General features: G+C 31.1%; 1 protein-coding gene across 1 annotated transcript; it reads right to left on the bottom strand.

Annotated features, from left to right (window-relative positions):
• Nucleotides 1–13,808: 13,808 nt before the first annotated feature.
• Nucleotides 13,809–17,723, bottom strand: LOC129000690 (G-protein coupled receptor dmsr-1-like). Its single transcript, XM_054427652.1, has 6 exons — nt 17,583–17,723; nt 17,046–17,299; nt 16,507–16,644; nt 15,868–16,171; nt 15,053–15,235; nt 13,809–14,060 (listed from the first exon to the last, which is right to left on the bottom strand). Exons 1-6 carry the CDS (start codon nt 17,721–17,723, stop codon nt 13,893–13,895), a joined length of 1,188 nt encoding a protein of 395 aa, XP_054283627.1. The 3' UTR covers nt 13,809–13,892.
• Nucleotides 17,724–19,781: the final 2,058 nt, after the last annotated feature.

Below are 19,781 nucleotides of genomic sequence, written 5' to 3'. Positions count from 1 at the left end.
GTTAGGATTTCATTTCAATTCCATAGCGCAGAATTATCCACGTCCATACTAGTAAGACCTGTAAAGTGATTGGTTTTGTGTACGATTGACGTGGTATATCAAGGGCTAAAAGCGGTGTTAACATCTAAAGCCCTAAAATATATTATTATTATTATCATTATCAATTGAGATGTGGACACCCCCTAAATGCGTATTTCAACCCAAAAACTGAGTAAAGCATTAGTGTAGAGTGGAGCGAGATGTTTTTTTGTAGCTTTGTTACTGACTAAGATCAGCTGTTTTTAGCCAGGCTCATGAGTTATATGAGTCCAATGATCAAGGAAAGCTGGATCCTTTTTCGAACAAAAAAACTACACATTTTCTCTTTTGATTAAACCAGCAAACTTTTGAATACTGAACAATCACAATAAACAAGCTACACAATAAACACAATACACTCAGCTAAATAGTATTGCAGATTAAAACAGTTCTTAAAAACGCTTAATTCATCTGTAGTAGCAAAGAGAGCAAACATAACTATGGTTTAAAATTCAAGGTTGATAATTTTTTTACCATTTTATTAGCTCTGCTCTGGTGTTGATAATCCAAGATACGCTGGAAATATCCAAGCTATCAGTAAGAATTGGTTTGTCACCAAGGTCGAGATACGCGTACAGTTTTCCTACGCGTGGGACGGGTGGCGTCGTCATGTAATCCAACTAATAGGCATGCACTGTGGATGCGATACTCCCTGGCGTGGATTAACGCCCGCACGAGTGAGTACTACGACTATCCGCAGTACTATCCTGAAAATTAGACCGATTCGTATATACCAAGGCAAAAATGTGGTTCGGATTCCACTATAGACTGTAGGTCCCTTAGTTGCCATTAGCTGTATCTGCTATTAATTAACAGCTGTGTCTAAGGAATAAGTCGGCATTAGTCACTAACAAGACTACATGATCGCGCCACTCATTCTACACTCATCTCCATTCTTCTTGGCTTAAAATACCTACCTTGTATGGTCGCCATTTCATTGAAAAGTATTAAAGTATTGATTCGCAAATCGCTGTACTGTTAAAACCTTAGAAACCGTTAGGGTCAAGAATATGTAAAAGCTGTACATTTAAGGATGGAATTTAGTAAACAGAAATAAATAATAAATATATTAAGGTCGACCTACCAGAGCTCTCGACTTCATATGTTTACTTCGTAGAAAATGAAATTTGTATACGTCAAAGTCTTGCAAAATCAGTCTAAGGAAGACTTTTAGATATTTTACATGGCTTTATACTGATGGTTACAATAATTACAGACATAAATTGAGATAAGACTCGTTTCGGCTTTCTTAGGCTATAAAACGTAAAAAAAACCAAAAACTGCATGATTCTAAGCAATGTACAGACAAAACTTTAATTTTATTTATATAGATGACTTTGGTTAATTAATGGACGAGAACTTAGGATTGTTGTTGATTGAGATTTGGTTTATTTGCCCATACAAATAACATTGTGTTCACCAGTGACACCGGTAAGTAGGATAGGTGCTAATAGAAAAAAAGACAAAAAACAAAAAAAAATCGTCGGTGGAAGACTATTGTTGCGCCCACGTTCACTCATCCCGTTACGCGCAGAATAAGCGTACTACTAGTATTGCAATATGATACGAGGTAGTATGTTTGTTTATATTATAATGAATAAATCATCTAATTGTACATATTTATTTGTTTAAAGTTATAGTTTTTATTATTATTCTCCAATCCATATTTCCATATTTAAAATACCATGCATATTGATAATGTATCAGTGATTTAATCGTTAATTGAACGGTATAATCCATTTTAAATCATGTTATTTAGTTAGCTGTAGAATAATACCTTTAATATCATCATACCTTTGTTAACTACGATTTTTGTTTTCATAAATATATTCTGCATAGAAATATTAAACCTTCTTTATGCATTGCATTACAATTTAATTGCGTTTTTATTTGGTATAAGATATATTATTGGCTATAAGATAAATTTCAGCGTTGATATTTTCGGTCATAATAGAACAGCTAAACAACGGTTGAAAATAGTCATAGTAAACTATAGATCTAATGGTAATGGATATTAATAATAGACTAGATTGAAGCATAGTGTAAATAATTCTATCCCACACAGTAAAAGGTCCATACGAGCTTATACTATACTTAATATATAATCTGAAATAGAACTTTACCGTTGTATAATATTAAGTATAAATTAGATGACCCTTTAAAATTATTATGAGCTTTAAACAACGTGTAACTCAGTGGCTGAAAATAATATAATACCATTTCGGAAGATAACAATTCATTTAAGTGGCTATCTGTCAAAACCTGTCAGAGTGGTTTGTTCTTTATTCCATGGGTTGGATTAAGCTTTTAAGATAAATTATTTGACAGTTACCAACAAACTCCATTTGGTCCAACAATACATGGTTTGGGTAGTTAAGTAAAACAATATCTTGGAAAATATATAGTTAACAAGAAACTGAAAATATTTCCATTGTATTGTTTCATAACACTTTAAAAAAGAACAATGGAGTGATCAAACTGCATACAATTAAATTTGCTAATTGTAAAAGATAATCTATAAATATTTAAACTTGTGTGGATTTTTTTATATAAATTGGCATTTTCCACCTTTGAATTGATTTGCTAAAACAGCTGACGTCTCAAAACTACTTTTTTTCATTACTTTCTCCACTTATTTTCTCCCTCCATATGACAACTGAACAAAACGAAATCTTGTCTAAGTTTATTGAATAATAGCCAACAGAAAAAAGACTGAATGGAGATTATTTTATTCTAACGTGAATAATGTAACATAAACAATATTAATAACGTTTCAGTTTAACTACGAAGTAATTATTGGTTTGTGAAGATTATTAAGAGTTTGTACGTGAGTGGTATATTTAGTTTGTGAATTCAAAGTTGGCAATGGCAATGCTAATCTTGTGCACGTGTACACTCCACAACAATGCAGTTCTACCAACATCTAAACCTCAATGTTGCAACTACGTTTATTAACTGCAACTACGTCAGCAAAAACCGTGGTGTTAAAATAATTTCTCCGTGTGGGTTTACTACAAGCTCGGAAACTCCGTATCAAAATAGGTTCACTTACAATTTAACGATCTAAATAGGTCGTGTTTTACAGACAAGTTTATATTATTCAATTATTATATTTGATAACAGATGGATATTCGATCAGGTACTATTTCAAGTTAATACTCACTAACAAAGTGCCTAAAATACGTAACTTAAACTTATACGGCCATTTTACCTTTAAGTCAGTTATTTTAAGTCTAATAAAAACCATTAAAAATGTTTAAAATTACCTGATTACGTCTGTGATGCTAAATTTTGTATTCGAGGATCACAAACGGAATCTTTTACCATTTTAATGTTCAAGAAGTGATCCTGTGCCAAAGAAAATCAATGTGAAGTAATAACAAACTAAATTATTTGTGGAGATATTTGTTTTGGTGATAGAAAGCCAAACCAAACTCTCTAGCCCAAGTTAGTGTGGTCAGGTGGTGTTAAGTGTGTTGTGGGAGAGTTAAGCTAGGTGGGTGGCAGATCCAAATGAATAAACATGGTGTTGGGAAGTTGTAGTTTGAACAACTAGTTTAGCCACATAGTTACACGACAGACCCTGTAACTTGAGTTTGCAGGATCAGTTCAGGTCAAACTATGTAGTAAATCAATATAGTTATTGAGACTTAAATCCTAAATGAATAGTTAGCCACGTGTTCATGACAAACCAATTTCAATGCTTTTACAATTTATGTAAAACAACAATCAATTTAAATGTACTCAAAAAGGATTCACCTTTCCTTGGTTAAGTTTGTCGTCATGTAGTACAAATATACTTGACATTATGTTCTTACATAGTACTTATTTTTTAAGTAGGCCTATATGATTTTTGACTAATTTAAATGAGGAACGTAATTTAAGTTTCACTGATTATCAAAATCCAAAATATGGTGGTATTCATTAGAATGGCAACAAATATAACTTTTTATTTCAAACTCTGGCTTGTTATCCCTCCCCCCCCCTTTGTTATGCTTAACAACATTCTAAGGGTTATATGTATTCAACCATTTTTAGTGAGCTTAAAAATTTAGGAACTAATATCTGTCGCGTTAATTTTTTATTTTATTTTTAGATTTACGGAGAAAACTTTGAGCTGTTTCGCCTGTAAAAAAGTTTCAGTTTGATTGAACAATTATTGTTTATATGAAAATCATTCAAAACACTCTTATTGGCATTTCCCACAAAATATTGTCTGAGAAGAAAAAGCAGATTTTTTGCATAACCTGGGAATTTTATATGCTCCTTGAAAGTTATTTCCCCAATAATTATATTCTATTCGAGCGATTAATGAATATATGTCGAGCTTAACACTACCTTCTTCATTTCTTCCTACATATCAATACCACCAACAGCTATGGCCGTTCTACTCACCCCAATGTGTGAACAGTCCTTCATTCAAGAAACGATTTGCTTACCTTTTTTAAAAAATAAAAAAAAACAGTTCCGTTAAAATAACGCCAGAGACCTGTAACTCAATGCACGCGTAGTAAGAAAGTTATTTATCGCAGTGGATGACAATAGTAATCGCATATTAATAAGAAGGTACCCAGTTTGAACCTGAGTGGGTCAGAAGCATTTTGATAGTTAAATTGGATCCAACCGTTCTTAATCGTCGAGTTTGAATAAATTAATCTTGGTTGAAAGAAAACAAGGAGTAACGAAACATTTTATGTATAGTTATAAAATGTTTATATTCTTTTTTTCTTATATATATTTTGTTAAACAATCATAGTTTACAAATTGATTCAGTTGTTAATTTAGATAGTTGCTAAATAAGGGGGTTTATTCTAAGTCTAGTGATTCTTAGCCGAATAGTGTTTTCTCTCACCTAATGTGCTGTTGACGTAACTTCTTATAAATATTGTTTATATGAAGCGACCGCGCAGAACCGTCTCTACCCAAAACGAAATCTCAATTATAGCCTCTATACTACAGTCACCGTTGAAGTCAACTTTTTTTTAGTTCACTTTCTATCAAGTTAAAGATTTGTATTACAACTTCATTATTTTTATTAAAACAATCAACGCTTATGAAAACTATCAAAGCTACGTTTTATATAAAGTGAACTTTCAGCTGAGATATTCATAGCATCAGGCTTTATCTTGTACAAATTTATATATGAACATTTTATTAAAGTTTAGCTGAATCAAGAACAAAATTCACACAACTTCTTATCTAAAACTACCGGTTAAACTCTTAAGTAAATACATGTTTTTAATTACTAAAACAATGAAAGCACACCAGAGATTGACTTAATGTTAAGGTTTGTGTTTATATCAATTTCCAAGTTCAAAACTAACTCCTTACGCCTTAATACTCGACAGTAGTGTTCTATTTTTGTTAACTATAAGAATAGAAAACAAATATTTACACCATAACGTAAAACACATTTGATGAAAGCATTTTCCTCCCTACACTATGAAAGAGATATAAAGTTAAAGTTAGTTTGACATATAACACGAAATATTGGATCGTATTTCATTCGTACGGCAAGAACCAGGGAGTGTTTTGCATAAGCAATTTACCGAATATTCCAACTCCAGACCACATCTGCTTTGCTATTTCAAACGAAAACAAACTACATTATTTTACTGTCCAACACTTTGACCTTATTTTGTATGAGAATTTAAAACTTCATTATAAAATAACAAACAAATTTATTTTTGTTGTTTTTTGCCTCATGATCACAATTCAAATTATTACTAGAGGTTGAAATACCTTAAACTTTAATGTGTCAATCCGAGAGTTTTAATGTAAATAATAAATAAAACTTTTTAAAATATTGAACCATTTACCATCTTTCGTATACATCTGGTCAAAACAGTATAAATGTAAATATTTGTTTTGAGTGGTATTAGAAGTATTTTAATTTACTTTTCGTATAAATAACAGCACGTACTAAAATGATTAAAACTGTATTTATACTTTAAATCGCGAATGATAAATAGCAAACACTTTTAATTATCATACATGATATAAATATATGAATTTGAATGAATAGTATATCGGTCGCGAGGCTAAGTCTTACCATGAAACCTACGGCAATAGGCAGGTTAAAAAGCTGGGAAACTCGCTTAAATGGAATAAGTCTTGGCATTTTATACAGGCAATATTTTAGTGAAAACCAAATAAGGAAAATTGAAATTCGTTTAGTGTACATGATTGCTGCGGGATGGGTATTCAAGTTTGTCATCGACAGAGATTCCCTTTGTGTTATTTGATCGACAAGAAATAGATTGCGAATATTCTTTTATCCGAATATGGTTCGGGTTTTAAATATAAAAAAAAGAGATTTCGTGAGCCAATTTTCATCTTATTACCCAAACAGTATAAAACAAACCACAAATATACCAATTGACAACACAACATTTAGGCTAATTGGTTTTATTTATATCTGCACAAATATTATGTTTTCATCAGCCCTCGAAACGTGTAAAGGCCTTTAAAGTTAACAACAGTACATTTACGTTGGTAAAATAAGATGATTACCTTATCCAAACACAGTTGTTGATATGACGACTAGTTCCGTTCCTTAGAACTTTATCAGATCATTTTGTATACAACCACATCCTCAAAGTAGGCCTATTAATTCATTGTGGTATGTCAGTAGATTCTTTCAAAACTGTCACAATCACAGACTTAAAACTTGTCATGTTCAAAAAATAGTTAAAATGGAATAAAAATGTATAAAACTGATTAAAACTGTACAGGTTGGCCAGCACTTTCTTATCACTCCCACTGACTGAATAAAACTGACTAAATCATAATGTTTCTTCTTCTGTCGAGTGCCACCTGTATTTCAGTTTGTTTAGTTCTTCTTCTTCCATACTTCTTTGATTTGTAACCTGACAATATATGTATCAAATTTAATATTTGACTGGAAAGAAGTCGGATCATTGAAAACTTTACAAAGGTCGATTTTTTTAGACTTTTAGATGGTAAACTCTTCTTTAACATTAAACTTGTAATACTTCCACTATTTCCATGTGCTTATCAATAGATGAAACATCATCAGTGCAAATTGCATAATGTAGAATATAATCTAATGAGTATCTAGCTTTACGGTTCATAGCGTTTTCAACGAATGTAGGAATATTTATTTGTGATTACTGCTTGTTTCCTATTAAGTATATGGGAATGTTTTTATTTACATTTAAAGAATGAATACAACCAATATTTTACAGAAGTGTGTTAGTATTTTCTGTATAACAAACTAGGTCCTGTAGTGGGTGAAAATAGTTCAAAGTTTGGGACTACATGAAAGGACATAGTTGTTAGGGTGGCGGGTAAAAGAGATAAGGGGTAGTGGATCTGTATGTTTACTTGGGCCGCATACTCGAAATTTGAATAAAACAACCCTGTTTATTATAAGAGCTTCCTCTAGTGAACAGAAAGCTATGGTAATAGGCTCCGTCCCATGTAGATACCGAACAAATAACTAGATTCTGACTGAAAAATTACAGGTTGTAATTCATAAATGTACGGTATTACATCAAGTGGTTGTTCTTTTCGTTCTATGGTAGTACCCATATATGTCAAAATATTACATAGTTATACATTTGTGTATACTTGACGATAGGGTTTTTTAATATAAATGTATGCATTTTAGACAAGAAAATACGAATATTGCTATGGTAAATATTTTTCGAACCATTTGTAAACAACTTTACAGGTTTTCGTTAGAAGAAACTGTTTAAAATGTTCCTAGTAAATATCCCATACGTAATCTTAGACAGCAGTTATTTCCGAATAGTCACTAAAAACATTACACTATAAAAACTCTATTAAAGTTCAATGTTTGTTAATGTGTTGTTTAATGATATGAATTTTAAATCTGGATTGTGGAAACATTTTTTAGTATCATGCGGTTGGTTTTTAAATTAAAACGTTTGCATTTTTTTACTGATTTGAAACGTGTTTATTATTTCCAGACAGATCTTTCATACCAATCTGCTATGGAATACTTGGTCTAAATTGTGTTCTTTGGTAACTTCCAATAATAATTTCCCTTAAAGGCTTTATCCAACCGATACAGATAAATCAATCTCTGACAGGATTATTGAAAAGTAGCCACTCGAGTGAATTGTTTGTTGTCTTTTCGTAGATACTTTTTTCCAGTCGTTGGATTGTTTTTGTTGTTAAGAATTGGTTAGGAATCTCAATAACTATCAAATAATCTTTTCATTTGAAAGATATCATATATCAATATTATATTCGAGATATTCTTAAAGTGTTATACAATTTTTAACTTAAATGTTGTGTAGTACTTAAAATATAATATAATATCAAATATAAGGGTATAAATGTTGCATATTACATTTCAAAATCACTATAACTTTTAATTATATCGGCATTTAATAATATTAGCATTTAAGGATATTTTTATTTAGACTTCCGTATTTCTAATACTTCATAAAACTAAGTTAACACATATATCATTTAATCTATAATTATTGCTTGTATAATATGTTTAAAATCAAATTACATATCCAAAACGTATCAAAACGTAAAAAGTAAAATGAAAAATTAAAATTTGGTATTTAAAATTTGTTGTTGTAAAATAGAACAATATTCCTAAAGCATGAAATAACGTGAAACGAATTGATCAGTTTTTTAATAGGTCTAAGAAATATAGCTGATATTTTTCGTTTGTTTATCGTAAAAAATATACTGTATATATTTATAAATATAACAATTGGTTTTCATAGTGAAATACAGATAAATTAGTGATTATTTAAAGGATGCTAACTGTTTAAAAATATTAGATATATCTTTCAGTGGTTTATTCAGTAAATTTAATAATACTGAAAAACTTATACAATAAAGAAGCCAACAAGCTTATGAGACGTTATGGAGTAAATTGAAAGGGATTCTAATCGTCAGTCCAAATTTGACTTCCAAAAGATTGCCTTGAGCCAGATTTTGCAAGACTTTGACGTATACAATCTAATTTTACACCAAGTAATAAATATAAGATGTTGAAAACCCTGACATGTTGACATCATTTAATATTCTCCTTGTTTGGAGATTTCTACTTTTGAATCTACAGCTTTCGTTTTTCCCTAACCATTTATAAGACTTCAGCTATAGAAGAACTGTTATTTGCCTAAGAATACATGAAAAATATTTATTAAGCTTCTGTGTTTGAAACAATTTAGTTGTAGAGTGTTGAAAACCCCTAAATGGCACTACAATTTTTTTATTTGTTAAGGTTAATTATATTTCATTTAACATAATACTTGTTATACATTTTTTTCTATTAAAATAGTTAAAGATGGTTTAATTAAGTGAAAGTTTAAATACCAACCGAACAGACGGTTATTTAGTTGACCATTGTTCTCATTTGTAATTATTTCAGTAAGTAAACGTACACAAAAGAGTTTATGGTAAACAAAGCACTTTTACATTCCATCATTTTAAGTAGACCTAATACTTTTTTACCAATTGGATTTAACAAACTACAGGAGTTTAAGCTATAGTTTTCAATTCTATTTAGGATCATTTATCTCTGAGCTTTAAAATAATGTAACTCAACAATATCTTTAGATGTTTTACTATAAACATTTATTTAAACTGATGCAACTTGTAGTAAACCTAAAATAAAAATAAAAAAAAACAGAATAACAATTAAAAAAAAACAGAACAACAACAAAAAACAGAATAAAGTTTAATAACAATATTAAAAAAAGTTGTAAAGAATCTAAAAAAAACTGATAAAGACATTTTATATAAATATTGAAATATGAACCTCTATAGGAAATTGTTGACAATAATATTCAAAAACAATTAATACGTATAAGACTCTCCCTTAACATTAACCGTAAACCCTTAATTTTTACACTTATGACTATTTTATGCCATTAATAACAGTCATTTTACCATAGAGTAGAAGCCTGAAGTGGTAAATCTTTTTTGTTAATTAAAAAATAGCCACATGTTATATTTAGGTCTGTGATTTCTAGAAATCTAAATTATTTGTTATATGGATTGTTAGCCTTTTTGCAGTATTTTAGAAGTTTCTTGCAAAATATTTTGCCACCGTGTGAGACATCTACATGGAGAAATTATATTTACGTAGCGAAATATTTTTGATAAAACTTCAAAAATCATGCAATCCGATAATTCAATTTTCTAGTTCTTGCCACTGGGAAAATAACTAAATCGTAACTTTTACATATGTGTTGAAAAAATATTTTATAAGAGCCTATTTTAGAGCAGTTGCGAAATAAATTTCGTTAGTTACATTAACATTTTTGACGGAAAGTGATGAAGTACCTCTTAGTAAATTACGTTTATCGCCAAATGTTAATTATTCAAAAGATTACGTCCATTAATATTTTATTATAATTTATTGGGTTTAGTTTTCGTGTCATTGGCAGCAGAATTGGTATATAAAACCTCGAGTGAGTAAGAATTTGTATTAAATATGTATAAACTTTCCACTAAACAAAAAGCAACCATCATTGCAGCTGCTTCGGATGATTTCCTTAATAAATCTTGAATGTGTTATATTAACAGAAAACGTTCAAGAAAGTTCTGTTGTGCGCCAGTCACGTATGAAAGGAAACTTCAGTTCAAGCAATCTAAAGTTGGAAATATCAAATGTTAAATCATAAATCTTTCTGTATGGCGGAGAACGTTCTGGATTTAATTCTCGTTTACGTGATATTCAAAATATAGTTTAATATAACGTATTGTATCTACTGTGGGTATATTGGATATATTGTTGATAAATTTATAGGAAGGGAACACACTACAATTAAGAAGTAAAAAGCTATAAACAAATTCTATTCACGTAATGTTTTGGAACTCCAATTAAGAAAGTGAATGGATTTAAGGTAAAAGAGGAAGTAAGGCAAGCCTGTGCTAAAATTATTTCAAGAGGGGATTTATCTTTCTTCCTTGTGTCACATTTCTCATTTCCTTAATCTGCGTCTTTGAGTTTACATAATGGAAAATAATCTTTGTCATCAAATCTAATATATTAAACAAATTTGGTTTTTCTTTTCCGAGTTAGATTGGCTCTTCTACCCGGCCAAATTTCATGATTGAGGTCTCGAATTGAAAGTATGCACGTACAGACTTCACATAAAGCATCAACATATATTTATCCACATCCCACTCGGCTAAATGTAAACAAAATTTGCTCCCCATCTTTTCCTTATTGAAGTTAAATTTTGTTTTTCTTTTCCGAGTTCGTTTAGCTCTTCTACCCGACCCACTTTCATGAATGATGTCTCAAATAAAAGGTATGCACGCATATATTTCACATCAAGCATCGACATATATTAATCTACTGTGTTACTCGACCAAAAACATAAATTTGATTTATTTTACAATTCTCACTTAAATTTAGGATGTATTTCAACAGTTATAATTATATAATCCTATATACTTTGGTCTAAGAACCTTAAGTGAAATACCGGCATTCATTTAACCTAATGGTTATTCAAATCAGACGAGTTTCAAGCAAATTTAGTGAACATCCATCATACAAAATACTTTTTATAAGACTTTGTTATGATTAATAATCAATAGTTGTAGTATTGTTTATGTATTTATATGTTTTAGACTACTCAACTTCAAGATACTGTATTACTCAATCGAAAATCATAAATTGTATTATTTCTCGGATATGATGTTTATTTCAAAGCTGCGGAGCAGCATGGGTCCTCTAGTAAAATAATAAAATCATGTTATTAAATCAGATGATTTTATTTTTTAATGTGTATTTTTATGAAAAACTTATACATTTATTTGGTATTTATTACTTAAACGTAATTTTCAAAAATAACAAAATACTAAATAATTAACGTCTTACTAAGTGAGTGTTTAAACTTGTAATCTTAGAATTAGTGTTTTAGTTTTATTCATTCCTCAATTTAAAACTTCTTATAACACTGTTGAAATCCTAGAATACTTTAATAATTCATTTATTGTTTTGTAATAAGCAAAATCGTTATAAAGTAAAGCTGTTTTTTTTCTACCAAAAACTACTATTTGATGATTTACATACAAAAATCTGATTGTTTGAAAAATATGTGACAAAAATCATATAAACAAGCCTAATTCTACTAATTATTAACCCAAAAAATATAACGTAAATCTAATAATTTGTCAAAAGTTTAAAAAAAAGAATTGGATATTTTATTGTTTTCTTTAATCGTCAAATTCACCTCAATCAAGTTCAAGGTATTTACTTACTCAGTTTTCCTATTCCCTAATTTTCAACAGTAGGCCTAACTCCCTTCCACTTAACGCTTCATAGCTGCAAGCTGTCAAGTGTAATAATATGCTACAATCTGTAGTACATTGTGTTGTATCGTGAACAGGAAACCCATTTTGTTCTGCATGTGGTTAAAATATTAAATAAATAGTGGTTATATTTATCTATGACAACTCTGTGTTATGTATAAAAGACATATCTCAATTGTACAGGGGAAAATATTAAAAGGTATTTAAATACTAATTTCTTAGGAAATGGGATTTTTTTGTAAATATTCAACAAATAAAAATGTTACCTTGTGCTAAAAAGCAACACTAACGTATTTTGAGTATTTTACCCCCCCCCCCCCACCCTAAATCCCAATGCGATATTATGTAGCTTCAGAATCTCATGTTATTTCTACTAACTGATATTTGATAACAGTTGAATTTTTAGTCACCAAAGCATATTTAACCACTTTATTGGTAACTGGTAATATCATATTTACTTTATAAGCCTAAGATACAAAATAATTTACTAACTCTAATTACTTAAAAAAGAAAAAATTTCAAAACGTAAAAACATTATTTTATTTATTTAACATTTTTTTATAAATACATTACATTACAAGTACATTTTAATTGTAAATACATTCTCGCTATTTTATTTATAATTATGCATTAGCCATGCAAACATTTATCTTAGCTTTACTTTTCATATCACAGACATTTGGAATAAATAAAATAATTATTTACATGTTAACTATGTTTTAAACATAAAAACAGTATAAGTAAAATCCAAAGCTTAAATGTTATTATTTTTTACAAAGAATGTAGCTTCACTTTAATTACATGTAATTTGGATTTACTGTTTTTAAGATGTTTACCAGCCAAAGGATGTGAAAACATTTATCATTATGAAAAATTTATCTATTCTATGAAATATTCGCTCGTTTTTTTTACTACACTATGGACGAATTCTAATGTAGGAGAGTTTTCTTTTGTTTGCCAAATAATTTTCAAACAAAAATTACTTACCATACATGAAAATGAACTAGTAGCTTATAAATGTGCAATTTCTATACGAATTTATAGTCATCATATAAAAGTGTGAAAAAGTAATCTTATTTAAAATATTTACTACTTATAAAAATAAGTATGGCCTCGAGCATTAACACTTTTATAGCAATCCTGTATTACTAAGCTTTTACGAGTAAATATAAGACAAAATGTTGGTTAGAGAGAAGGAATTTACCAACACCTTCAAACAAAGCACGTTTGCAGCCATAGACTTTACTTCATCGTTGATGAAACTAATTAGTTTCTAATCCATGGAATCCCTCTACAATAGGTCAGGGACGTTAATTAAATATCAACAGCACATATGACGGATAATATAACATTATGTCAATCAATATTGTAGCTTCTAAGGTGCCAAATTCTTATAAAATCTATTAAATCTCACTGACTTGTTGAAACTGATATGGAAATCGTATTGGGTATTCCCATTCTTTTCCATTCCTGCATTACAAGCTTGTTGTAATAACTTGGCCGTCCTTTACACATGTAGTGTTGGTCAGTTCGTCTCATACAAATGATGTTTTGTGTTCTGTATCTGGAGGCGCCCACTTGGACAACATCTTGGGCTTGAACAACTGACTGAACGTTGTACGGAACTGTTGACTCATTGAGCAGTACAAAATGAAGTTTATAGCACCGTTGATGAGTGCCAGGATGTCCATAAGCTCCCCGAACTGGAAAAACGAGATTTTTAATCAAACTGTAATATAAAGTTAAATTTGAAGAGAAAACAGTGAGTCAACAAAATCATGTCGACAATAGTTATTTGTGCAACTAGTGAGAAAAGTAAGCAATTGACTCACTCGAGAGAAATCCTTATTCACGAGCCGTAGGCGAGTGAGGAATGGTTTCTCGAGTGAGGCAATTGTACTTTGAACTCGAGTTGCACATTATACTTTTCCTACAGTTACCATAAAACAAATAAATTGGTGAAGAAACATAACCTATTTTTACACAGAAGTGAACTTTTAATATAACATTTAATGTGAAGTGACAAATACGACAGTACAACAGCTGACCAGCTGATTTACAGCCAGTGCTGCCAACGTATTTCGCGCGCATACGACGTTGCCTGCATGTTACGCGCTCACTATTTCGTGCCTTCACGTTGCAAATCTGGAGTGAGACAAAGTAATTAGAGTGAGACAATGTTAACATTGTCTCACTGATGAGCGAATTGGACACTTTGCTTTCTCAAATCAGTGAGAGAACATGTACATTGTTAGGTAACTGTAGGAAAAATTAGTTTATACTGGCCTAAATAGTTTATAAAGAAGAAAATATAGTAGTTATAATTTTGAGAATTGACAGATTTAGATAAGGAAACATAGCTATAGAACACAGGCTATACCCAGTTCCTATAATAGTTAATGTTCAACACAAGGGATTCACAGTGATTGAGGATTTAATAAATGTGTCATGATAACTTCAGATTCTAATGCTTTTGAGAACATTTATGACCTTTAATGAGGCAAGATAAATAAAATAAAGTTTTCTTAGCGATTAATGCATCTTATTATTGGATAGTTTTACACTGGAACTTGTCAAACATATATACAATTGTTACTAATTTACTTCAACAGGTCTAGAAGAAGAATGTATAGCTTAATGTGTGTGTAGACAGGCAGTTACTAGTTTAGAGTTAATCTGAAAAACATTTACAAACCTGATGGTAACAGTTTTTGAAGAATTGTCGACCCAAAGTACCAGAGAGTAGACCTAGAACGCCCTGAGGAACTTCTGTGATTAGGAAGAGCAACAACACTGCAACCAACATTCTGGTTGTGCGATCCACTCGTTTCTCTCCCTTGGACCCGTCACCCTTCAGACGTTGTCTTCTCTCGTTCACCTAGTACACACACAAGCTGAAGTACACAATCAGTGTTTTATAGACGATAGGCAAGAAATAATGGATACAAGAATGTAAGAGGGTTAAATCCCTTGAACTTGAAACAAGAACGTCATCACTTACATTACAATTAGTTCGAAAAATAATATCATATTTTCATACAAAGGAGTAAAGGAGTTTTGTTGGATATTTATATACCAGTATATACTCGTCTGTATTTTCACAATAAATTGATTATTTTGATTTTCACCATTGATAGATTTTACTTTGCAGACATGTAGATCGATCTACAGCTGCAACCAACTTTCATTCAAATCGAACAGAACATGAAGGTGCTGATGTCAAAATTAATTTTCCTCTATCATCTATACGATACGAATCGATACCTATTTCGATATCTTTTAGTTGTGAAGTTGAAAATGCTGTAAGATAGTTTACATTTTAACAAAGTAAAAATTGTTAGCAGCACACTTTTTCTACGACTCAACTATTATTTCCATTCAACAACTAAATACTGTACAACCTTAACATAAGAAATTGACATCCACCATGATCCAGTAAAATCTTCAGATTGTATTTACATAATTGACCGAAACATGTTTCATGCATTTCATTAATATTCAAAAACCAACCTCATAAAGCATGGTTATCAAATAGTAGCTGACGATGGTAAGCACCACGCAAGGTATTAGTTTGATGACCACGGCGTAAACCCAGAAGTTGACGTTGTAGAGAAGTTCGTTCCTTTCCCGGGCGAGATCCGAAAGGCCCAAGAAGTAGAGTGTGACGACTTGATGTTTCTCGATTACGTGTGTCGATCTGACGCTGAATACTAGGTAGGAAGGTATACAGATGATAGGAGGCAGGGCGAAGGCAAGAGCTAAAGCCAACGTGCAGTTGTGATCTGAACAGAGCTGCTGGCTCTTCTGTGGATACCTGGGTAAAATAATGAATACACTTATTTAATTAGTTGTACTTGTACATTCATACAGTTTGCATCTACAATTATTATTATCATAATCAATATCATTTGAGATGAGGATGCCAAGTGCGTATTTTAGTGTATAATGGACCTAATATGGATGTAGAATGGAATAAGATTATGTGTAGCTTTGTTACTGACTTAGACTAGCTGTTTCATTGGCCAGAATTATTTATTTAAAACACAATGAACAGGGACAGCTAGGTCCAGACTCAAACTATCGAAAAGCTTTTAGCTTTTATCATAAATCCGGTCACCTTAACAATTTAACAATGAAAAACAGACTTACCTTATGGCAAAATATCTCCAAAGAGCCAGAATTAGAGTCAGACAGATTGAAATAGTGTGAAGAATCTGTGAGAAGTGCATGTGGAATAGAATAAACAACGCTCCAGCATATGAGAAGTCTGGTGACTCGTTGGGGTATCTGAAAAAGATACATCAGTTCTATACAGATCTTCTGTGGCACTTCTTGGTTAGTAACCAAGCCAAGCTGTACTTATCATTGAGAAAAAAAATATGTCTATATATTTAACCTGTCTACATATTTAACAGCCGACTTACCTGAGTCCAACATAACGAGCATTTCAGCTACTGCGATTTTCTGTCTATATTTTTAACAGCTGACTTACCTGACAATGTACATGTAGATGGCGAAGGGTATGTAGTCCAACATGACCAGCATGTCAGCGACCGCGATGGCTGTCAATATATTTAACAACTGACTTACCTGACAATATACATATAGATGGCGAAGGGTATGTAGTCCAACATGACGAGCATGTCAGCTACCGCGATGGCTGTCAATATATTTAACAACTGACTTACCTGACAATATACATATAGATGGCGAAGGGTATGTAGTCCAACATGACGAGCATGTCAGCTACTGCGATAGCTGTCAATATTCTGTTGATGGGAGCTGCCGCCATCTCCTTACGAGTCAACACGACCACATTCAACACGTTGGCGATGGTTCCAAACACACACACCAAGAGCGCTATGTAGCCGTGCAGCTGGCGGTATCTGGTGGACGGATCCCTCAACCAGTAACAAGGGGTCGTCTCTTCTCTAACGTGAAACTAGAAAAATTAAACGGAGTTTCTAGAGTTCTTAATATTGGTATTAACATTTTTTTAATTTTTGACCTTTTTCCTTAGTAAACTTTCAATAATTGTGTTGGCCAATAACACTTTTGAAACTAGAAAATGTTTCAGTTCAATTATCAGTCATTTATTTCATCCATGAATGAACAATGAATCAGGTTGGATTGAAATTAAACAAAAATATGGCGGACATTTTCGGCAAATTTTCCTAATTTGCTCTAAATACATTCTATTGGACTTGTAAGTAAACCGCACAAACCTGTGTGTGGTTAACCGCGAGGCGTTGACTACTCATGTTCATCATGATGGCGAAATCCTCCTCAGTTAGGTTGAGTAAGTTCATCAGTTGCAATGAGGACTCACTGTGGTTACTTAGAAGCAAGTGCAGGTAGTCTGTCATCTTTAATCACAACTCGTAGGACCTTGTTAGAGAATACTTCTTGCGGACTGGCTTTTGACCTCTTTTTGGTATCTGGAGTGGTGCTAAATATTTTTATCACCACTGTCCATAGTTTTTCTAGCAATGTTCTAAACAAATCCTTTAAGTCCATCGGAAGTAATCAACATTGTGTAGTGATTCATACTGTAAAAAGCAATTTTAAAGGTTTAATTTTTATTATTAAATACATAAAAAGTAGATAAAAAGGAAATCAAAGCCCTCTTTATTGTTTCACTTGTAAAAGGAAATGTATAAAATATATTTAAATAAACTAATTATAAAGTAGCATGAGATTATTAAATCCTGTTTTCACAAAATCCAAAAGTTTTAATATTTCTTTACTACTCTATTTGGGTAATGTTAGATTAGGATAATGTTACATGTCTCAATCACAACTGTCTTTACATTATGATATAAAATGATATTGTCATGTATCTTGCTCTATGTTGATGATATTCTCATGGCAGGAATTAAAAGGGAGAAAATCAAGGGAAGTTTACAGAGAAAGTATCTGTATCTATTGGAAGATTTTCACATTTTACTTAAGTTACCAATCCGCATCCTGGAAGATAATCAATCTTGTATACGCCTTCTACAGAAGTGGGAGTATCGCCGATTGAGACATTTGAATATTAAATCACTCTCAAAAATTTTTATTACCATACATACAGAATTTGTATTTCCCTTTGGTGTAAGGAAACCATAAAGCAGAAGTGTTAAACTTGCATAAGGGCTTGGATTACATTGTAAAGATAAACTTTCCTTCATTAGCCTGCGTATTTCCTAACTTTCTCGGCACAACTTTTTGTGGCAAGCTGCAGATAAAAGTGGAAATATGTTCACGTTGCTGGCTACACATCTAGGGGTTCACATGAATATTACTTTAAATAATAAAGTTACGAGTATATAAAACTTTTAATGTAACTTTGCCTAACACAATTATGAAAATATGTTAACAAACGAGAGTTGTGTTTATTTTACATCGGTGTTTTAATGGTAGTTATTTGAGTTGCTACTTTAATTATACAAATTGTAACTTTTTATCACGTTCTTTTACTAACTGGATAACCATTTAGTCCCTAGTATTTAATTTTTAACATTTCATCTTTTACTTGAACAATCTCAGGTATTTTTATTGTTTATACGACATAATTTACGAAAATATTATGAAATCATCTAATTAATTTGCCTTTACGGGGAAAACATATAGCTCAGGGTTTGCTATATGTATATAGAACACATTAGTCTTCCAAGGAACAATCCTTCTTTACATTTGTCACTGATTACATTACAATGTATTGAGATATGATTTAAAATATTTAGATGCCTTATATCTATTAAATTTGAAAAGAAGTATTGATTCATACTAATTGTATAGGTGTGTGCATATTTTATAAATTTAATAACATGATTTTACTAAAGAAAGTCTCTCATTGCCTCACTATTAAAGTAATAAAGTGATAAAATATCGTCCATATTCTCATCATAGACAAACACAATGTGGTTGTATATATATATATATATATATATATATAACAAACTAAAAAAATAATTGCGCTGTTACTACTTTAATACATTTACGACGATTCTCATACTTTTATAAAGAAACTTATGTCACACAGACTAAAACACTGACTGTTACCAATCAATTACTCATCCTACGCAGAAATATAATATAAAGTTTAATTACTCATTAACAATGCCAAAATCATAACTTGCTTAATGTAATCTATTCCAAACAGAAAATTCGTTCATAAGAGAGATTTCGTGATTGCATCCTTATATTACCAAGAACACGATCCTATTGTTCCCATAACGAGAAATGTTGAGTAATACCTATAGTACTGCTTTTCACTGTTAAGAATAAAACCCTACTGATATCTTTTAAATATCCTATACAAAAGACATGATTATATACAAAAACTACCCTACGTTTGCATAGTTATATCCTGCTGATTTTATATACATCATCACTTTGTCGGAAATGAATGTAGTATTGACTTTTTATTGTCACTCCAA

Source organism: Macrosteles quadrilineatus, unplaced genomic scaffold, assembly GCF_028750875.1.
Source record: "Macrosteles quadrilineatus isolate MER2022 unplaced genomic scaffold, UCM_ALF_1.0 Scaffold_8__2_contigs__length_117827958, whole genome shotgun sequence".
Lineage (NCBI taxonomy): Eukaryota > Metazoa > Arthropoda > Insecta > Hemiptera > Cicadellidae > Macrosteles > Macrosteles quadrilineatus.
The sequence above is the reverse complement of the archived record's forward strand: the minus strand, read 5'-3'. Positions and strand labels throughout refer to the sequence as shown.